The sequence below is a fragment of the Diceros bicornis genome, chromosome 3 (genome assembly GCF_020826845.1).
Source record: "Diceros bicornis minor isolate mBicDic1 chromosome 3, mDicBic1.mat.cur, whole genome shotgun sequence".
NCBI lineage: Eukaryota > Metazoa > Chordata > Mammalia > Perissodactyla > Rhinocerotidae > Diceros > Diceros bicornis.
In genome coordinates, this window is record NC_080742.1 from 45,580,539 (window position 1) to 45,604,479 (window position 23,941).

A 23,941-nucleotide genomic window follows, 5' to 3' on the forward strand; every position below is an offset into this window, starting at 1 on the left:
TTTCCTGGGCAATGACCTTGGAGGACCTAAGGGATTTCTTCTAGCCCTCTCTCAGGATGTTGTGGAATGACATTTGAGGACCTCTGTCTTACTTGGTAAGTAGGTGGGGACCAATATCCTGATTGATTAATAACAAGGAAGAGTCATGAGTCCTGATTCCTCACGGTTAATAAAGGACTTGATGTAAATTTGATCATATTTTAGATTTTTTAGTGAAGCTTCAGCCAAGTTCTAGAAACACTCTGGCAATTTTCAGTAACACAGTATATTTTGGCTTTTGGGGTAGGGCTTGCAATATATAGCGTGGCCAAAGAAGTAGAGCCTTGGGGTGTTAATGAAGGAAAAGCTTTGAAATCAATAGCCCCTGTTGATATGAAGGAAAGTAAAGATGGATCCTAGTTCTTAAAGATTTCCAATTAAGTGAAGTCTATCTGCCTATAATTAGTTGATGTAGATAATATTGAATGTTAAAATATTGAAATAAATGTTTTTAGGTCTAGAGTTTGACTTTTTACAATATATTTCTTGAGAAATACGTTCTTAGTAAAAGACTCTTGTATTCAGTAAATGATTTTCCTGGCAAAAAGAGTAAAAAAGAAATTGTTTTGTATAATTTTAGTAGGCATCCACATTTCCAGCAATTTCTGAATTGGTTTCCTCTGCTATGAGTAACTGACAACCTGTGATTTATGGATTTGGAATAATTGAATTTCTTGGCTGTCATATACTTTGAGTAAGAAATATTACATATGTTTCCAGAAAAATGATTTAAGGAAGAAAAGAATGAAGTGTCGCCAAGTTCTGAAACTTTATTTGGAAACTGTATTCTAACCAAATGGTACTTAAGATGCTCTCTAAGTTTTTGAAACGGGTTTGCTAAGTAATCTTTAGACAAAGATTTCTAAACATGCTGCTTTTGAGCCAAGTCTATGAAAAAAGTGGAGGGCAGCATATTGTTGTTCTCACCTTCCCAAGCACAAGAAATGCAGAATTTTTCATTGACACATGGTAGTAGGCTGAGTAAATTTCTTCAAAAATAAGAGTTATACAACATCTCATTTTACCTGTCAAACATAAAATATTTACTGATTTAGTGGAATCTTTCTATGAAAAGAATTTTTTTTTAAAACATGAATCTCTAAAGCAACTTCTCAATTTTATTATGGGTTTGGCCTATACTATATTTTTGCTGGTTTTGCTCAGCCCATAGATTTAACTGATCCATCAACTTCAAATTCCATCGAGAGTTTACCAATTCTTTTCATACATTCTATTATGATGGTAACTGGTTAACTGAGGAAGAACTAAGGGTTAGGAACAGTTTCCTTCTGTGTGATTTTGACTAGCATTGTCCAGTAGGACTTTCTGAGATGATGGAAATACTCTAACTCTTGTCAATATGCAGCTAGCACTTAAAATGTGGCTAGTTCAACTGAGAAACTGAATATTTGATTTTATTTTAATTGATTTATATTTAAATTTAAATAATCACATGTCGATAGGATAGTGGCTACAGTATCAGCTAATATGGGTAAACCTTAGAACAACAGTGAGTTTAGGACCCTGAGGAATTCAAGTCTACACATGTGGGTAGCATTCACATCGGCTGCTCTGGATCATGCTCAAGGGTTTTCCTCAGTGGCTCTAAATTAGGAGACAATACTTCCCTACCAACGAGACAGGTGAAAATTTGTTAGGACATTTTTGGTTGTTATGACTGGGGTGTCCTCCTGGCATTTAGTGGGTGGGGACCAAAGATGCTTAATGGCCTGAAATGCATAGGAGGATCTGCACAATGAATTATTGTCCCCCTCAAGTGCCAGTAGCAACTAATTTGATAAACCCAAATAGATTAGCCTAGTTTTCTAGATATTGTGGTTTCATGTGTGAGTCTTATCTCAGTCCTGTCTATAGTTAATTCTGTCTCCTATGATCTGTGTCTTATTTCCTCCTGCCTCCTCAGGGACCTCCCTTTCTTATTATGCTCCTTTTGTCCTGTATCTTCAACTACTCCCTCTCTGCATTGGAACAAACTTTAATCTTTCCTATCTCCTTTCTTAATTCCATATCCTCTGGCTGGGACTGTCTCTGCCTCCTCATTCACAGCATCCTGTCCCCCTCCAATCTTAGAACAGCACATTTATTCATCTAGCTATTGGGGGAAACTATTTTTTGTATTAAAAGAAAGCTCACACCATACGTAGTTTCAAAACACACCATTTTATTACATAGACATATCAATAGAGTCATCACACTGTGTTTAAAAATTTCCAGAGTCCAATTTCATTCTTTTATGCTTATAATAACTGTACCTTTTTGTAGCTAGTCTCTACAGCACACCACCACACTAGTTTCACATATTTTTCTAATTTAGTATCACATTACTTTTTCCCAAAGATAGGCTCATACTAAAACAGCAATGTAGCCACTTAAAATATTCTAGTTCATAGTTCAATGTATTGTGAAAATTAAATTTTCAAGTACTTGAACAATGTCTTCCTAACTTACCCTACTTATCTCAAAAGGAATCACTACGCATCCCAAATAAGTCACTTTAAACAACTGAGCCCTGAAAGTATTGGGTTAAAATAATTACATTTAAAGATATATCTATACTTAGTTAAATACACTGTAGACTATTTAGATAGTTATGTTGATTGCATCTCTTCTTAACTCTGTGTCAAATCAGTGATATGCCTACGTTTGTCCTTAATGGGTGATTTCATAAGTTATTTCAAAAGTCATTAAAACATCTTATTGATGTATTATAACTCTGCATTGTACAAACATGTTTACAAAGAAAGGCCACCTAAAATTAGCGTCAGTGGTTATTCTTCAGTACAAAAGTACATCCTTGCATAAATTCAGTAGAACCACATACACACAAAATATCTGCGTTGTAGAGTTTAGATTTTCAGTGATGGAGATCATGCCTGCTTGTGGTATCAAATGAACAGTGATGATGTTGATTCATTATTTGAGGTTGCATTTATGGGCAACTTCTGTAATATATTGGGTAATGAAGTTATTCGTATGAGATGGGAGACTTCAAAAAACTGCACCAAGCAACCACAGTCCAGTTATTTCAGCCAGAGTGTTTTTATGAGCTAGTTTAAATAGGGTTAGTGATGATCATGTTGCTCTAAAACTAAAAGACCTTCAGATTTCCATTAACTGGAATTATTGTTATTTCGTTAGTGTAATTAAAACCCATATCTTGCTTCTAAATTATAACATGTTCTCATACTGAACATTAAAGGTGTTAATTTACATATGGTTCAATAAGTAACTCATAAAAAAAAGACTTGAAAATTGATTAGCTTTGGGAAAAAATAAAAATATACAATACAGTGAGAGTTATATATTTTAAAATATTAGAGTTCTGTATCTGTTTCCAGAAGTTATAGTCTCATAAATATTTTCAATGACCATGCTATTTTCTTGCCTATATGTATTGTTGTAGGTTGCTATTTTAACATTTCATTACGGAAGAAAAAGATTGAATCTAGCTATATAAAAGTAAGCATATCTTTTTATTTTCTTCTACAGCGAACTCTTTCAGGTTCTTTGGATATATGCATTCTTAAAAATGGTCTGTCTGTATTATAAACAAAGTAAAAAACAAACAAAAAACCTAAATTAAAACAAAACAAAAAACCTAAATTAAATTCTAGCAAAGCTAATTGTAACTTCATCTTTTGAGCATATATCATCTGTCCTTTTATATAATTTAATTGGGCTGCAAAGTGTTTGAAATATAAGTATCGTGAATAATCACAACTCATTATGTATATATTTATAAATGTGATTTAAAGTTGTTATGTTTATAAATCAATCTTAATAATTGTTATTACATAACTACCATAATAATAGTAAAATAGCCAAATAATTAAGTAATCTATCTTTATACTATGTTATTCAGGTCACTCAACTCCATGAATGTCAACCACAATGATATTTACACACAGCAGACATAATAAAAAGAATAAAAATGAACAAATTTAGTAGAAATTAAATACGTGATTTTGTAGGCATAGAAAAACCTTGAACAATTGCTTTCTCATCTCTGTGGGAATAGAATCTTGATAATACTCCACGGCATCACAGTTTCTTTTCTACTACCTATTTACATTGATGAATGCTACAAACATATGTTGTATATATTTTCTATATTTACAGTATATATACACACACATACACACACGCATACTTTATTTTATTCTTAGGCTCATTCGTGAGCATGCAGATCAATCTGCACAGCATGATCAAAACATATTTATTTTCCTTAAATGATATTCATTTACAACTTTTCACTCTTGTGCAAAAATGCAAAAATATCATACAGATTGGTATTATCTCTCTCTAAAAAAACTTCTTTTTTATGCTTTAGGTTTTTTGTTGTTTACAAATAAATTATGAAATATAGTTCATTCACAAATTGAAAATAATTACAATGTTTTTACAACAAGGCATTGCTGAGGTTTTGAATTGTGGCATTCTTGAAGCCATTGTCTTTCAAAACAAAGGCATCAGTAAATTATTGTTATTTCTTGATGTTTGCACTTTTTAATTACTTATATGAAATATATCATTACAAATCTAACACTCATGCTAGTCAAATAGTGTTTATGTAAAATATGAATCTTTCTGTTTTATCTATTCCTCTCTTTTTTTTCCTGAAAAGTCTTCATTAAAACAATCTGGAAAGTCTGTTGAAATTACTGTACTAGAACATTTCTGGAAAGTTCTTCGCCCAATAAAAAAAAGCTGAAGAAGTAAGTGAGGCAAATTGAGGAAGAATAATTTTAGTGGGTGCTCAGGAGAGATAACAGCAAATGCAAGAACTGTTTTAATTTTATCTCCTAATCCTTTGGTATTTCCTTGCCTCATCAAAGTCCTAAAAAATGTTCAATTCTTTAAAACATTGATTATACTCTTCCATTAAATATCAGTTGTGGTCCTCCATTGCTCATGTTGTCTGTCATTTCCTGTTAGGAAAATAACATGAGTTAATTAAAATTCACTGTCAGAGTAAGACATTGATTTGGTTAATGGGTTTACAAAACAGAAATTTCAAGCCATTGAAAAACTTGCTGTGTTTTGGGGAAGGACGAGGATTGATATTGCTGTTTCATTTGAGGAAATGAAATTCCTGGCATCTTGGAGCACATGTAAAGGCTGAAGTGACAGTCTGTTAGACCGAAGTCTTCTACCCACAGAAACAGTTCAGTCTCTCCCCAGTCCCCCAAGTCTCCCTTTTCATTCCTCAACTCTATTTCGGAAAGACCTTACCTAGAAAGAAGAAGATGATTAAATCCTCGCATTTTTCCCATGGCGTAGGCTTCTCTGCTGAACATGTCAACAAAGTGCCAACAGATTCTAGGCGTTACTTTTATTCTACAGAAAAATGTGTGGCCTTTTTGCGAAGAACTGAAAAAGGACCACAAGGGGCTCATTGTTTGTTTATAACTGTGGATCACTAATAAATCAGAGCGGGAAGATTGTTTTTCATGACATTCTCACTCATACAGTAAAAACATCAATAGTAAAACCTTTTAACATGTTTTTTAAGGTATCAATTATTAAGAAGTTGATAAGGAAAACTACGTAGGAAGGCAACGAAAATTTAGGATATAAAGGATGAACTAACAGAAAAAATTGCCTTTGCAATTTTAGAAAATATGTTAATTTAGGAACAATTTAGATGCTTTGAGTTCATATGTTTTATTAAACATTAACCTCTTCCCTAGATGATAAAAGGTAATGAGATGTGAGGCCCATTCACATTTATAATGGTTAGCGTACTACATTATAAATAATATTTAGGCAAAACTATCTAAAAAATAGATGACAACATCTTTCCACACTTGAACAAGCCTATTTGCAAAAATGTAGTAAAGAAAATTCAAATGGAAGTTATTTTTCTCAATTGTCTCAAGCCTATCAGTTTATATCTAGTGTCTGTTTGGATGAATTAAAAATTAAAAAGTAATGTGTTTGCTTTTGCAAACTTTAGAAATTCTTCCAAATATTTATTTGAAAGATGAAAAGGTATCCACGCTTCATTTTCAGTCTCTTCTCCTTGGAATAGAATAAAGATACTTGCTTCTTGTGTTGGGTGTTTTTGAAAGTTGCTTAGGAGGATCAATGAGGGACTAGAAGGTAGGAATTGGCCTGGTTTTTGAACTTTTCTTTTGAAAACTTTGCTGTCTTTTAGAAGATGGGGTAGAATTTCTTTCAAGAAAATTCTAAGAAAGGAGGTAATATGCATTGGAAACCTCTCCTCCTCTCACATTCAGACCTGTCTTTCCATACAAAGTGCCTGGCCCCTTCCAGGCCCTAGGGGATTGTCTTGTACCTGGGTATCCATTATATCTCCCTTAGTAAGATGCTAAGGAATGACCAGAAAGAAAGACTTAAAACTCAAACCCCTTTAGGGTAAAGGCTCTGACAGAAGGTGAGAAAGATCATTTGGAGCCAGCGGTCTGCCTCTATGGTCTGGTGATGGTTCAGTCTAATTAAGAGGCTGGGTCTCCTAGAGATATACATGGTGAAAGTTGGTCTGAGAACATTGGGGTTATTGGGCTGTGGTTAAGTTTATGGAGAAGAACCTGATTTGAGGCTTCATTCAAGAACTCACTGTTGGTGGCAAGATAAATAGAAATGATCCTTCCAAAGTGATCTTTAACAAAATTTACTCATACATATTTTTCTATTCCTTCTACTAGGACAAAAACACATTTTCCTAATGAATTTATAAAAGTAAGATTCTTAGGTACCTTTTCTTCTCCTAAAATGACTTTGCATTCAAAAGTAGCTTAAAAAACATAGAAAACTAATCTAATGTATAATCTTTTATTGCAGGATTAAGAAAAAATTCCGTTTTTAAAAATCTTACAAAAGAATTTTCTTAACTAAATGCACTCTAATATGGATACAGTAAAATCAGGGATAGGAAAAACAGTGAAAATTAGTGTTTAAATAGATGAGTATCTTCAGTTTATTTGCAAATAGGCATGTCTACTTTAACAAGAAGATTATACTTTAAATTTGGGCAGGACTAAATATGACTATTTGCAAATGGATATACTTTCTGCAATTGGGCCATAGTATCTATGTGACTTTCTGTATTTCCAGTTATATTGTTTACCTAAAGCAAGAATGGCAACTGTTTATTTTCAGCAATCCAAAATATGGGAAATAAATTTGAATGTATCACATCAGATGTTTTACAACGAGAAAGCTTTCATACAGAATTTTTACTGTATTAGTGTCAAACTTAGGTCACCTGCTCATGCAATTTTGGCATGAGGGTGATACACAGTTTCTCTTTGTCAGACTCATCTATTATTAAAAACAAAACTCTGGTCCGTGAATGATGATATTGAGTCAGAATCATGATGTAGCAGAGAATAAAGGAGTCATGAATCATCCAAGCATAAGTGTGTTTGGATGCTTATAGGGAGGTTGAATATTTTAAATATTCAACCAACTTTCAAGCTGCAAGACTCTGCCATGGAGGTTTATCTCAGGTCCTCAAAGTAGTTCTCATGAAAGTGCTACTTGGAGGAACAAGATCACAGCATCAGTCTAGACTGATCTGCTGACATCATGGCTTCCTACAAGAGGCAGTGCTTCCTGCAGTGACATTACAACATGGTAACTGCCTAGAAATCAGCGTACCTTGTAGGTAACTCTGGTGTCGGGGGAACCACCGGGCAGCTGGGCAAGTCGGTTATTTCAATAGCCCTCAATCTCTAATATAAATATAACAATCATACAATAAATATTGCACAAACATACACACAAAAAACTAAATTACACTAGTATAAAAACAGAGCACAAAAGAGCCACTACCCAAATATACAATGATAATCTATTTTTAACAACCCATTTCTTTAAATTACCAGTCTTGCTTTTTGTACTGTTAACTCTTTTTTGAAGGACACGTGTAGATCTGTTTAAAATTGCTTCCTTGGAACAATTTAAGAGCATCTACTCTCCTTATTTGAATGTGTGTCGTATATGAAATGGAAATACATAAAACTATAGAATATTTTTTCTTCAAAATAACAAAGAAATACTCAATAGTAACTCCTGCTACTCTTTCTTCTATTCTGTGGTTATGCAGTTCTATTTCCATGATATCAAGTAAAATATGACATGGCCCTTATCTTAGTGAGCTTATTTTATCTTTTCCTTAATATTTTATCTTTTCCTTAATAGGTCCAGAAGCAGGAACTGAATTAAGAAATATGTGCAAAATGTAGTAGAAACACAGACAACCCACTATATCATTTGTGCTTTTATGCAAAAAATGTAACTTCCTGTTTGAATGGGTTTCATGAAACAATTATGCAAGGAACATTGTTTAAAATACAGGCAAAGCTACCCAAATATGCATGAAGTTTAGATGAGAATTAAATGAAGCTTTATGTGGATTGTAATATCTGCACTGATAGGCAAGTCTTTTCGTTGCCTTATTAAAAGGCCCCTTTATGCCTGAAAATCTAATTTACATAATCAAATGCATCTACTTACAAGCATAAAGGGTGAGCTAGAAAGGGGAATTCATCCGATTTCTAAAACTGGCATTATTGAATTGAGTGTGTATTTAGTTCATGCCTTTTTCCTCAGCATAATACATAAAATCCATACTTGTAAGGCATTCAATACTTTATGAAATGCTATTTTAGGAACTGTGTTTTTGTATAGAGAGATTACAAAATCATGTTGAAAATAGGTATACCCGGAATTGGAGAGAAAAAAATAATAAGAAAATTCCTATTCTTAGTCCAATAGGATCAAACTTTTATAAAATCCAGTTCCTCAAATTCTCATCTAAAGCTGCAAGTTGATTCACCTAGATGTGACTGCAGTCTTCGTCACAGGAGAGCAGTGAGAGGAAAAGGTACAAAACTCACTTTCTCAGCCATTTCGTGAGAGTGATGCAGTGAATGCTCCCTTTCTGAGAACATCCTCCTCTGTTCATAGCTTGCTAGTCGACAAGTGAGCCATGAAGAGAGGGTGCAGCCCCCAATCCCGATGCACGCAAGCGACATGGAGGCAAGATGCAGAGGATAGAGGGAAGAGGTCTTCTTTGTTACTGCCCGAAGGAATTGAAAATTCAGGATCCCTCCAATGAGTCCACAGATGCAGCAGGCGGAAAAGAGGATCATCTGATAAGAAAAAGAAAGGAGGTATTAAAGTTGAGAAAGCAAAGTTGACCCCCACACAGTGCATTGTCCTGCTGCATGTCAAGGACGGCTGAATGACAAGAAAGAGAAGATGCATTTGGTGTGTCCTAGAGAACAGGAGCTATCCTTTCACCAAGATTCTATGCAATCTGACTCAATGGAGAGGGCATAGACCATAGTGTTTCAGGAATCAATAGCTAACTATATAAAGGCCAGAGATACATTTTATGAAAACTCTAAGAAAAATTTGTCTTCTAGGTAGATTCAGATTTAAATAATATTTATTTAATATCTATTGTGTGCTACTATGCTAGCAACTTGAACAGATTTCATCTCAATTAACCCACCCAGCAATCGTCTGAGAGAGATAGTAATATACACTTTGGAAAATGAATGGTGAGCAGGTAGCACTTAAATTTAGGGATTGAACCCAGATTTTCTGACTCCAAATCCAGTTCACTATGCTAATCCCTCCAAAACACCTAAATAGCTTCTCATTGAATTGTCATTAGTTCCACCCAACCTCAAATCTTTATACTTCTCTGGCTATGTGAGCTTAGGGAATTAGTTAACTCCTTTTTTTCATTCATAAGAATTTTATTGTGTGTGTATCTATTTCCTCAAGAGGTAGTTTAGGGACTCCCTACGAACTGGCCCTTTATCTTCCAAATCTTTTGTTAGTGTGTGGCACCACAATGAAGAATACACAATAGATATTCTAAAAACACTGATTTATTGTTTTGGAGAAACACTGGATGTTGCTTTGCTTTTGATTCTACTATTGGTTTGATCTGGGTCTTTATCAATAGAGCAAGGTTTTTTTGTTATTTCTGGGGTTTTTTTGGGGGGAGGGAGATTGGCCATGAACTAACATCTGTGCCTATCTTCCTCCATTGTGTATATGGGACACTGCCACAGCACTGCTTGATGAGTGATGTGTAAGTCTGCGCCTGGGATCCGAACCTGTGAACCCCAGGCCGCTGAAGCAGAGTTAGCGAACTTAACCACTATGCCACTGGGCTTGCCCCGAGCAGGGGTTTTTATTCAACCTAAGTATCGTAAGATCCTGGGCAGAACCAAGCACAATGCCTTCTGTATAGTTAATATTCTGTGGAATATTTAATAAATTTAATTGAATATTCTAATAGCTTTAATAATTTATTTTGTATTTGTATCTAGTCTAAATTCTCCTATGGGCTCTCATAATACTCTGTAGTGTGATACTAACTTAATTATCCAAACTGATTTCCATTTTTCTCTGGAACAAGTCTCTACTCCAATCACCTCTCTTGTCCCTCAGTATAGCTTGTTCATTCTCACCTCAATGATATTTTTCATTTCTTGGAAACTATTTTGCTTGTTTCTTGGACTCCTAGATGGAAGGCCCAAATCTAGTCCTGACTTCCTTAGAAAGCCTTCCTGGACTTAACTGATCTCCTCCTTTGGCATAATTCCACAGGGCAAGCAGTTGTATAACTTAGCATTTAATTTTACATTATCAGGTATTATTTGCTGTTTATAGTTAGCTGAGTTCAGCAAGTGCTTATTGAGACTTAGCATCTGTTAGGCCCTGAGTGAGGCAGCAGTTGCCATTACAAAAAAGAATAGCTCATAGTTATTCCCCTGGAGTACATTGTTGTCTTGTGTGAGAGAAGATCCAACATTCCAGCATGGCATGGCAAATATTAAAAAAGAGTGATAAATGGATGCCCTCAGAGAAGGGAGGAGGGGAATTTAGCCCAACCACGGGTTTCAGACAAGGCTTCCTTGACAACGTGTCATCTCAGCTAAGTGCGTGCAGTTCTCAGAAAAGACTAAGGCCATGGATGTATGAAATAGCACAGTGAAATGGCATGATGAGCAGAAAGAAGTACAAGTAGTTTGTTTTGTTTCTCTAACTTAATTTAGCATTCCTTACTGTGAATGTCTCATAATACTTATCACCATGACTGAAAACCCAGTGAAGGATGAGTATAGTCTTTTTATAGTTGATTAAATATAATACTGAATATCAATTACCAAATAATTGAATCATCCCAAGTAGGAACATGTAGCTCCCAATTTCAAATAGAATCCACCAGTTATATTTCTTTTCTTTTTTTTTTTTTTTGCTGAGGAAGACTCACCCTGAGCTAACATCTGATGCCAATCTTCTCATTCCTCTTTTTTTGTATGTGAAGCACTGCCACATAATGGCCACTGACAGATGAGTGGTGTAGGTCCTTGTCTGAGAACTGGCACGGTTCTCAGGCAGCAGAAGCAGAGTGCGCCAACTTAACCACTAGGCCACTGGGGCTGGCCCCAGTTATATTTCTTTTTAAAGTATATTCACATGGCATGCAGTTTCTTGGCAATATATTTTGGTATTTACTCATTCTCAGAAAATATGGAAAGATGTTACATTCTAGTCTTCAGATAATGAATTACTGTTAATTAAGAAAATAAATGACAAATTTAATTCACTATTACAGGAAAACAGGTATCTCTCTTGATGTTACTCTCATTTATTCTTTAAAGGCATGACATTTTTCTAACACGTGCAGACAGAATATTCTCACCTAGGAATTAAAACGTTAAAATTTGTACCCAAGTTTATAACCATACACTGTTTTCAAATCTCACCAGACTGGATATTCTAGACTCCAAAGATATTGGGAGTGGAGAAATCTTCACACAGTTTGATTGAAAGGTAGAAAATCCTTGATAGCTAAATGTCGTCTATTGGAACCTCAGGTGGTACAGGAGGATAAAGAGGATGATGGTTTCTAAAAAGTTCAGATCTTACAATTTTTTTCTTTTCTAATTTATAAGAAAATTAGAAAGACAGAAAAAAGAGACTAGTGTCTCTTAAAAAATCCCTTCCCTTCCTTCTGCTATGAACTGAATGTTTGTGTCCCTCCAAAATTCTATGTTGAAGCCGAATCCCCAATATGATGGTATTTGGAGGTGGGACCTCTGGGAGATAATTAGGTCATGAGGGTGTAGCAGGCATGAATGGGGTCAGTGCCCATATAAAAGAGATTCCAGAGAGCTCTCTTCTCCCTTTTTCCATGTGAGGACACAGCCAGAAATCTGCAACCCGGAAGAGAGCCTTGTCAGAACCTAACTATGCTGGCACCCTGTTCTGGGACTTTCAGTCTCCAGAACTGTAAGAAATAAATTTCTGTTGTTTATAAGCCACCTACTCTATGGTGCTTTGTTATAGCAGCCCTCCCCTTGCTCTCCTCGTCCTCCTCTCCTCTTTCTTCTCTCTTTCCTTCTTTCCATTCTCCCTTCCTTTCTCTCTCCCTCTCTCTCTCTTTCTCTCTTTCTTTCTTTCATGCAAGTTCCAAGAAATTGTTACTATATAGCCATAAAGAGTCTTGGTAGAAGAAAAGGGTAGAAAGAATGAAGGCTACATCTAAAGAATGATGGGAGAATCATAAACGCAAATTAAAAGCTTCCAAAAAATTTTTTATCCAAATGTTTCCCTTTATGTAATTTTTAAAAATTACATCTCTCATGTCTAAAGCAATGGGGGCTTCATCCTTTGTTGCAATAGATATTGTCACAAAGAAAGATGTGATTAGAAAAAAGAGTTAAACAAAAATAACTGCAACACCGCTTATTCCTTGCCTCCTCAGATAAGTCCCCTTGGAAAACTCTTTTTAGGTTCAAAGACCACTTTCTCGGGTCCATGTATAGTATTAATTTTGCCAATTTATAAAAGTCTATGATCTTTCCCATTGTACTCAATAAAAAAAAAAAAAAGCTTGCTTTTTCCTTCTTTCCAATTCTCAAAAAGTGTTATGGAAAATAATGGGGAATCCACACTTCAGCATGCATACGTTCTCCTCCAGCCAATATCAGAGTGAACTGGGAGCATGTTCCACACCCCCTGAAAACCACGACAGTACCATAAAACATCTGAAAGCACTTACATTTGCATTCACAGTAATAAAATAAAATTAAATAAAAAATCTCAGGAATTAACTGTAACTATAACAACACAGCTGTTTTGCTGCTTTGCAAAATTAACTTCACAGTCAAAGCCAGTAATCCTTAGGCTCAGTTCCATATTTAAACAGTTAAATTTCCCATGAAATCAAGCTACGTCTTTTTCAACTTACTGAAGTATTCATGTGAGTGTCTGGGAGTCTATAAACGGGAAAAGTGTAGACTGTCATCCACAGAAATCGCTAAGGGTTGCAAACTCATTAGTTTAAAAAGTATATCAAAGCTTTTCTTTCTTTTTCTTTTGCCATAGTCTCTACTAATCTTGACGGTTTTCATTGAAAATAAAAGAGCCAGAGTTTATTTGTTAGTCTTCTTTTTATCCTAAATAAGTAACATTCAGCATATGAAAGTTGGCTAGTCATCATTTCCATTTTTGAGTTCTAACATTTTAAATACTGCAATGCACAATACAAACAAGGCAGAAACTTACGACGAGTCCAGATTTTTTTTTGGCGCACAGTATTCCACATATGCCACAAAGAAGAAACTGAAAAGGAAAAGAATAACAATTATTTCATATCCAAAGATCAGAGAACTCCCAGTTTTTAGCTTATAGTTCACTCATGACACTTGCTCTAGGGAATCTTGAAAATTTTACATTCCCATCAAAAGCTGGAAAGAAAAATGCCTCATTTTAGAATAGTAAGAGATAAAAATGCAAATGCTAATGAAAATTTGTTTTTTGCAAAGTTGATATAGCTAATCGTGGGATTTAAGCAAAACTTGAATCAGTTTTACCACCAGGGAAAATAATGAAGTAAATGAATTTAGAGTTTTCTCCTCCTATTTTCTTTCACTGTCTTCTCATCCCTTTTTACTTTGTGGTGGATACATTCATTCATACTAAGCAATTAGAAATTGATGGGCTATTCTACAGGTAGGGAATCGAGCACAAATAAAAAGATAAGACATCAGAGAGGGAGATATTTTTCTATAGAGACAATTTTTGTACCTTTGAAACTACGTCAGGTAAAACGGCTACCTCCTCTTTCTACCAGAAATACTGCCCTTGTGGCTATGTCGGAAGAACACAAGGGGATGAATTTATTGATGTCATCTAATTTCTTGTAAATAAGCACATTGGTGATATAATTAGAAAAGTAGCTCCATTGAATCACCTACCAATGACAGCCTATTAGACATTTTGGTTATCAGAAAATGGTAAATTGTTTAACTTGTATAGAAACATTTAGGGCCATTTGAGTGCACGTTTGTAGATACTTCTGGCTGGAAGTAAACCATATAAATAAAATAATACATTCATTAATAAATAATAAGCCCACTAAGGGCTTTCAGATTAACAAAGAAAAGTTTGAATGTGGTTAAGCTTGTTTCCATTTGATTTTTCTTTTACATAATCCTATCTCAAGTCAGAACTAGTAATATAAATGATTTTTATTGACTACTTCACATATGGATGTCTTTTTAAATATACACATCAAAATATTCTAAGGATTATCTGAAAAAAATAACAGGCTTGTGAGAAGTACCAAAAAATTTTGATAAATTTGATAAGGGAAGTTTCACTTTGCAGGAACTTTCTGTATAAGAGAACAAAATGATTATAAAGCAGGCAATGAAGCTGCAAGACAGATCAGCAAAGACGAGGATACATAAGAATTTGCTATAAAATGTAGATAAACTTTCAAATTAATGGGGAAAAGATCAGGATCATTTACTCAATAAATGGAATTAATACAATTTGTTAACCTTCTCTAATATCATATACCAAAGTATCTATGAAACAGTTTGAATATTTAAAGGTATAAAAAAAATAAATGTAGTAGGAGATAATAAAGTTAAATATTTATATAATTTTAGAGGAGTGGGAAGGATTTTCTAAACATAGCAGTCAAGTCATTGACCTAAATGGAAAATACACAAAATTGTAATTCCAATAGTTAAAAATATCCTAATTCTAAAAGGCAAAAAATAAATTGAGATTATATTCAGAAAGCATATGACAGACATAGGGTTAACATACTATATAGATAGATCTAACAAAATAATTTTAATACCGTAAAACCATATTTCAGAATTTTATAAAGTTTGAATGCTAGCATAGTTTTTAGAAGCCTTAAAAAGCTGCTTCTGAGTGACCACTTCTCAACCACCTTTGTGTCCTAGGTCTAGATAATCTTGTCCTCATATGGACTCATTCCTGCTGATCCTATCCCATATCTTTCAAGGCTGTGCTCAAGACATTCCAGTTTGAACCAATTCTGTACCTCTCAGTGCTTCCAAGCTTCAGATCAAAGCCTCAGCATGTCCTTCTCCCTGCTTCCCTGACTAAGCCATTATTCACCCTGAAAGTCCATTCACCCAGAACTCATTCTTGAAATAATTTGGAAGTAGTGTAGTTTTGTGTTCCTTGGATCTCTTTTGAAATCTATAAACATTGCCATTATTTATTCACAACAAAGCCCCGGGGACTTCAGGAGCATAAACAGAGTTCTCCATCCCAGCTCCTCCGTTGGAACATCTAGGTGGCAATAAAATTGCTTCTTTCTATTGTCCCACTAGGAAAAGGAAATTCAGGGCTTGGGAGGGGGAAGGTAGAGTAGGAGGCAAATCAAACTATTTTTCCACTCTCAGTCAGGCCTGCAGTGTAAATACTCCCCATAGTTACTTCTGTTAGGGTGTCCCAAATCCACATTCCTTAGAGGAAATCTTTCATCTGAGAAAACATAGACCCACGTAATGGGAAGTATATAAAATCATGGAATTTCTGAGGAGGCTTTAAGGGATCTTGGCTGAAGTTTAGCCATCACAGTTTATAGACAAGAATAAAAGAAGCATAGAAGAGCAGTAAGTGATCTTTTATTCCACTGGCTATCTTTACCCCAAGTCATAGCACTGGAAGGGATCTTAAAAGATGACTTAATTCACCCCTCCCAGTTTGCAGGTGTGGAACTAGAGATCCAGACAGGTTTAGTGACTTGCTCAAGGTCACACATCAAGGTCACCAATCACATGTATAATCTAAGGCTTTATTAAGTGTCTAAGTTAATTTATTTCTAATAATGTAATGGAAATGTTTTTCAAAAGGATTTTTCAGGGCTGGTGCAGTGTTTGTTATACCAGTAAATCGAACCAGAAGTGTTCAATGAACACCTGATCATCTGTAACTGCCATTGTTAATTTTTGTTGTAATAAAAATAATTATAAGATTAGTCCATTGTATTACAGTCTAAAATTAAGTGTACCTTATTATATAGGGAATTTGTTATAATATTTTAAGATACTTTTTTTGCTCACCATAACTTTATTCAGGATGCAAAGCAGTTAGCTACATCATGGAAATTATGAAACAAGTGAAAACCAAATTAGTTAAAAAAAGTAAAACTGATGGAGAGAGATATATATGTGTGTCTATATATATATAGCCTGATTTTGATATACAATTTTACATGGGAACATGATAAAATATAATTTTATTTCTGAGAAGATGGGCTGTCCAGGGAGAGTTATTTGCTTTGCTCTTACTATAAAGTTTTATAAATGGAGCAATCTAATTATAGGGCATCAAGGGCAACTATGTAATAAAACTAGTCAGTCTTCAAGTAGAATTCATTTGATTCCAATTTAGACTAAATTTAATAGATAACTAAGGTTGTGGCTCATTGTAAGATGAAATGGAGCTATTATTAATATAGCATTCTATATTTTGAGTGGATTTTCTTAACGAAAGGTCCATGGAGCCTTCTTCTTTTCCTTAGGATTAGAAAGAGCTAGGATGCCATTCCCACCTTAACAATAAGAAAAAGCAGATAAACTACAGACAGATAACTTTTCTAGAGCCCATCAAAGAGCTGATGTTCCAAGGCAGTGGAATAACTGCAAATCAAGGAGGGACAAGCCCCTCCAAGGGTGGTCTGGATACACAAACTATGTCACCTGCTGCAGAGATGGGAGGAGGAGTTGCTGGTTGCCATACAAGTGGGTGTGGAGGGAGGGTGCAAAGCCCTGCTCCTTCTTTAGGCCTTCTCCCTTGTGAATCAAACGCTTTAAGCCCCTAGCAGAGAGGTAGTAAAGCCTATCATTTCTAGGGCACATGCAAATATGGATTGCTGCTGTAACTGGAGGAAAAGTAGAAGAAAAAATTCTTTGTATAGGGGAAGGAACAAAAATTCATCTTGGGCCTAATACCAAATGCCTATACTAAAGGGGAGTCATCAACCACTGGGGGAGAGGCAGGAACCTCCTACTTAAGACTAACCACAAATACAAGGCCAAGTTTGGCTGTTGAGGAGGGTACAGAATACTGAGAAAGTCCTACCCATGAGGTCAGATGCATAAGGCCTTCCTAAGCTGAGACTGGCCTAGAAGAAGAAAGAACCTTCCCTTCCACCTGCACCTGCCCTACACCATGAGTCTAACAAGTGGGAGTAATAAGCAACAGCAGTCTAAACTGTGGGAGAGGCAAGAGCATGGAAGGAGACCCCCTCTTTGATGGAAGTGAGCAGGGACAATGGGAAGCTGAGGGTGAGCCACTGACATGGAAAAAATTTATGGCAACCACAGCCCACCATTAATGGAATTTGAAGAATACGGTGCACCAAAGATAATCACTGTGGCAGTAAAATCAGTTCTTCACTAGAATGACTTCACCTTTCACACCAACAGCCTAAAAGGAGATATTTAGATAAAATACTTACAAGGTTCTGAAAAAAGGACTTTTAAACTTTGAGCTGTACATCCAGCCAAACTCTCATTCCCACAAGAGATTACAGGAAAGACATGATCATTTGGGCAAAAGCAGTGTGGTAGGCTGAATTATAGCTCTCCAAAGATATACATTTCCTAACCTCCAGACTCCAGGAATGTGACCCTATAGAGCAAAAAAAACCCGTTGCTGGTGTGATTAAATTAAGAATCTTGAGATGCGAGATGATCATGGATTAACCAGGTAGGCCCTAAATGTAATCACAGGGGTCCTTTAAGAGGAAGACAAGAAGGTCAAAAGAGACAGAAGGCTATGTGAAGACACAAAGAGACAGAGAGAAAGAGATTTGAAGAGGCTACACTGTTGGCTTTGAAGATGAGGAAAGAGAGCCATGAGGCAAAGACTGTAGGTGGCCTCTATAAACTGGAAAGGACAAAAATAATGGAACTCTCCCCTTGAGCCTCCAGAAGGAATGCAGCCCTGCAGACCCATTTTAGACTTCTGGCCTCCAGAACTGTGAGGGAATACATTTCTGTTGTTTTAAACTGCTAAGTTTGTGGTCACTTGTTCCAGCAGCAATAGGAAACCAATACAGTCTCCAAACCATTATTTCGCATTAGACTCTTTGAAGGAATTACTAGAATGAATTCAGGCTCTTCAGGAAAACAAATAGGGGAAGACTTGAGATACGAAAGGAACGAAGTAGCAAAAGTACAAAATAAAAAAAAAAACAGTAAATCTTTTTAATCAAAAAGTATTGATGAGGAAAATTAATGTCTGTTTAGAATGAATATCCCAGGTGATTTTGGCATGAGAGATGGTGGGTTGGGGGTAAAGAAGATATACGTAACATGCTCAAAGATTCTTACTTCATTTAGCAGAGTAAAAGAGGAGCTAACTACTTCTAGATATTGATAGGAAAGTAGAACTTTAAATTTGTGCATTAAAATATAGAAGACCAGAAAATAAAGAGAAAAATACAATAATGACAATAAAGATTGAACCAACATATCTCAGAAAAGTTTAAAAAACAAACGGAAGTGAAACTATAAAATAAGTTGGTATAAATAACTTCAATAATGTAAGCGATCAGACTAAATGTGAATATATTCAATTTTCCTAATAAGAGGGAAAATAGAGAGAGGGAGAGACACTCTGCTAGATTAAAAAGAAAAGAGATTTGCTAAAACTTCCCTAAAATTAATAAAAACCTTTTCTTTCCTTACCTGTTCTCTCTCTCTCTCTCTCTCTCTCTCTCTCTCTCTCAGCATTAACCTAGATGCTAGTTAATGAGTTCCTTATGATTATCCCTTTCTGTCCAAGAAAGTTTATTTCGGGAAAGGACGAAGAGTAAAATAGGTTATTGTAGAATTTCTGTTTAAATTATGTAATGGAAAATTTTGAAACACTGGTTGTAATGGAAGCAAATAAAAGAAGTGGTTCTATCAGCTGGCCAGGAGAACAAGCGAGTGTTCAGCAGATCAGATTATGAAAGATGGTGGGCCAACCGTGCTTAAAGACAGCTTATTAAAAATTTTGCCACATAATATTTAAACAACCTCAGATGAAATAATTTTCACTGAAATCCACTAGCCATTACAGAAGATAAATACACTAGAAAATAGAAATAGCACTGGCTTTTTTTTCCCCTCAAGATAATGAGCTGAACCATAAATTGAACTTGTTACTCTGATAATCTTTAATGATTTATACAATTCATCAAAATTAGTAAGTTGCTTTAAAATGTATAGAAAAATTATCAGGAAAACAGACAAATATTAAATGTTGAGATATTGATTCATCTCTGGTTAAATAGTGTATTTCTCCCTGTACCTGGATAAAAAGTTTGACAATTTGCTTTGCTACCACCAGTTCTTGAATACTTTTATTCTACTTCAATCACCTATTAAAGAATGACAACCAGAGTCTCTTAGAGGATTATTTTGTGGTTTGCCCACAAAATGCTATATTTTTCCTGATACCGTGTTGATATGACTGTGATTTTCTTACGTGATACCCTGGCTAGACTCATAAGGATGTTCCCTCTCTGTCATGGGCTTCCTTTCTTTTGGGATCCCATTTCCATAGCGATTCCAGTATAAATTATCTGTAAAACAGGGAAAGTTTATCAAGTTGGAAAGCCTGCCAGAAGGCAGTGATTCTCAAACTTGGCTGTGTATTTACTTTTAAAATTCCTGGTTCCTTGACCAATTAAAAATCAGAATCTCCAGGTTGGGACTCAGGCATCAGTGCTTTTAAATCTTCCCCGGTGATTCCAATGTGCCCTGAAAGTCCAGAATTGCACACAGGACTTTCGCCAGAGCTTTACCAGCCGACCTACTCACCTTAGAGCCTTCCTCTGAAGCACTGATGTTCCCTTTAATTACTCTCAGTGAGATATGAACAAACATGAAGCCAAATAAAGTGTTCTTCAAGGAAGAAACATGAAGTCCTTGTTTATAACATAGGGTCAAAGTGTCAGAGCTGTTTGGTTTCTAATTGATCTTAGAAATAGAGATCATTATTTCATCATCTTTTAACCTATTCTACCCAGTGCCTTTCATCATTGCTAACGGATTTTCCCCCTAAACCTCTAATCTTTTCTAAATTTTCTAGGTATTGCTTTAGTTAACTAGATCTAGAATTGGACATGATACACTATTATCTGAAAGAATCTGTCTAATTTTGTATTGGGAATTGAGAAAACAGGCCTAAGAAAGACACCAATACAAATAATCATCTTTGTAAAAAAATATTGGAGGGAAATAGATTGAAATAAAACAAGATCAATAATAAGAAAACAAACAACCGAATTAAAATATGAGCAAAAGATCTGAGCAGACACCTGACCAAAGAAGATCCACAGATGGCAAGTAAAAGTATGAAATGATATTCACCATCATTTGTCCTTAAAAAATTATGAATCTAAACAACAATGAAATACTACACACTTATTAGAACGACTAAAATCCAAAAATCTGGTGATACCGATTACGGGAGGTGTGGAGCCACAGGAATTTTCATTCATTGTTTGCAGGAGTGGAAAATGGTACAGCTACCTTGGAAGACAGAGCGGCAGTTTCTTACAAAGCTGTGCACAGTCTTCTCATATGATTCAACAACTGTGCTTTTAGGTATTTACTCAACTAATTTGAAATGTTTTAGCAGTGTTATTCATCATTGACGAAAACTGGAAGCCACCAAGATGTCCTTCAATAGGTGAAAGGATAAACAATGGTACATCCATACAATGATACACTACTCAGTGATAAAAAGAAATGAGATACCAAGATATTCAAAGGCATAGATGCAATTTAAATGTATATTGAGAAATGAAAAAAGCGAGTCTAAAAAGGCTGCATACTATATGATTCCAAATATATGACATTACGAAAAAAGTAAGCAATAGAGACAATGAAAAGATCAGTAGTTTCCAGGGTTTGTAGGAAGGGAGAAGATAGAGGGAGTTGAATAGATGAATAGGGGTTATTTTTAAGGCAGTGAAACTATTCTGTATTATACCGTAATTGTGGATACATGATAATATGCATTTGTCAAAACTCATGGAACTTTACAGCATGAGGAACTAACCTTACTGTATGCAAATTTAAAAAATAATTTAGGTCAAGGGAATCCCAGGATAGAATGCATAATGTGAAAAAACAATCTAACTGTATAACAGACGTATGAAATGTTTTCACTGAAGGAGGTGGGGGAAAAGATACTGACCTAAGTAACTTTGGAAATGAGTGGAGTCTGTAAAACTAAAGGCAAAAGAAACTGTATGTAGCACTGTCCTCTATTTGACAAAGTTGTTTCTTACAGGATTACTGGTTAACAATTCTGATAGTACTATATATGTATACTGAAACTGAATAATTAAATTAAATGGACGGTGGAGGGTGGGAGCCAGGTTTCTTACTGTTGGAATGAGAGTAGATAAGCAAGGGAAACAAGCTAGAATGATCCATATGGTAATGGGTTAGAATTGTAGATAACAATATAAACTAATTTTTAGCTTAGTATTTATAAATATAGTCCAACAAAGTAGAACTATTTATAGATCTGTGCATATCCACGTTAGTATATGCACATGTTTTCTTGCTCTGTCACCTGAGAGGGTCTAGAAGCAATGATACTCCAACAGCAAAGAACACAACTATCACCCAGATCTTGGTTTCTAATACCATTCTCCAGTAAAAGGAATCATGAATCCTTGGAGAAATGGCTGTTCCTTGGGCTGCAGCAGGAAATGTATAAGACGAGCTTGGAGCATATTATAATGTCAGAAAATAAACAGGTGCTCAAACAACAAACAAAACCCCACACATCAATTGAGGTTTGTCAGAGGGACACAGGAGCCAACTGAAAGAGCTCCCAGTGACTAAAGCTGGAACAATTTGAGCAACAAAGTAAATAAAGTAGTATTGGATTATGACCCAATGTGTGTAATAAATATTCATGGTGCCATACTGATATAAATAAATGATTGGATGAATAAATAAATAAATAAATGGAAAGAAGAGACAAATCTATTCAGAAAAATTCCAAATAGTTTATGTAGATACTTTGCTCTCAAAGAGGTGAAACATAATTCCCCACTCCCTAAGTGTGGGCCACACGTAAGGACTTCCTTCCAAAGAGTACCATATGGAAAGGGGGGGAAAAGAGTAACTAGAGAGGAAGAGATTGAACAAACCTTACCTCAGCCAAGTGATCAATGTCACCACGAACAGTGGTATTCGTGTTGATAGTATGTATTCTTGATATGATGTCATGAAAATGGCAAGAATGCTCACTATCACCACTTTTCTGGAACATTGGAATGGAGCTACTACACAATTAGACAACACAATTAGATAATAGAAAGAAATTAAAAGCATTAAAATTGGAAAAGAGGAGGTAAAACTGTCACTGATTGTGGACAATATGATCGACACACGAAATTCCCGAAAGAATCAACTCTAAACTTTACTACAAAATTAAGATAATTTAGTAAGGTAACAAGATACAAATTAATATATGGAAACTAATAAGATTCATGTATACAAATAACATCCTATTGGAAGCTGTAATGGAAGAAACCCCATTTTCAATAAAAAGTAATAGATTTCATAAAAGTAAATATATAACACAAGTGTAAACCAATAAAAGTAAAACCTAGAAACATTCATAAAGAACATAATAGAAGATTTGTACAAATGGAAAAATATAACATCACCTTGGATAAAAAAGATTTGACACAAAATATGTGCTAATACTTTTTAATCTAATTTGTTAATTTAATGTACTTCAATAAAAACACCAAAAGGATCCATTTTTTAACTAGAAAGATGATCCTAAAATTAGCATAAAAAAATAATTATCTAAATGTTGTCAGAAAAACTCTGGTAAAGATGAGGATGAGGATGAATGTTAACATCAGTTATCAAAATATATTCTAAAACCTCAATAATTAAAACAGAATGGCATTTGCGCATGAATAGAAAAATTGAACAAAAGAATAGAATTATAAAGTCTAGAAATAGACAAATGTACATGAAATTTAGTATATAATAAAATGGTATCTCTAAACAGTTATGAAAAGATAGACCATTCCATAAGTGGTGTTTGGATATCTGTATATCCATCTGGAAAAAAATGAAATTAGCTCTACATGCTACACCATATGACAAAGTAATACCCTAATGTACTAATAAATAAAATTTAAAAATAAACCATAAAACTACTAGAAGAAAGTGGAATTTTTTATTATTTTGGAGTGGCAAAGACCTTTTAATTAAAACGTCAACTCCATGAAATAAAAGACTGATTTATTCAAAAACTAAAAGCAAGAAAATTTCTGCATAGCAGAATATTACTGCGAGCAGGTACAAAATGAAAAACTTGGGAAAATATTTGCAGTTTATAAACAAAAGACTAATCTTCCTAAAGTAAAATAAACTCCTAGAAATCAATAAGGAAAAGACTAACAATTTGATGGAAAAATACGAAAAGATATGATCAGATACTTCTCTGAAATACAGATGACTCCTAAACATGAAAATACTCAACTTCATCTATAACGAGAGAAATACAATTT

At 34.8% G+C, this 23,941-nt stretch overlaps 1 protein-coding gene across 2 annotated transcripts in view; it reads right to left on the reverse strand.

Annotated features, from left to right (window-relative positions):
- Window positions 1-4,928: 4,928 nt before the first annotated feature.
- TMEM196 (transmembrane protein 196) overlaps window positions 4,929-23,941 on the reverse strand; it is a 51,236-nt gene continuing 32,223 nt past the window's right edge. For both annotated transcript variants that reach the window (XM_058568838.1, XM_058568835.1), the window contains exons 2-4: window positions 13,624-13,680; window positions 8,925-9,179; window positions 4,929-4,988 (exon numbers count right to left, since the gene is read on the reverse strand). In XM_058568838.1, coding sequence (XP_058424821.1) covers window positions 4,929-4,988; window positions 8,925-9,179; window positions 13,624-13,680 — 372 coding nt within the window. The remainder of the gene's footprint in view (window positions 4,989-8,924; window positions 9,180-13,623; window positions 13,681-23,941) is intronic.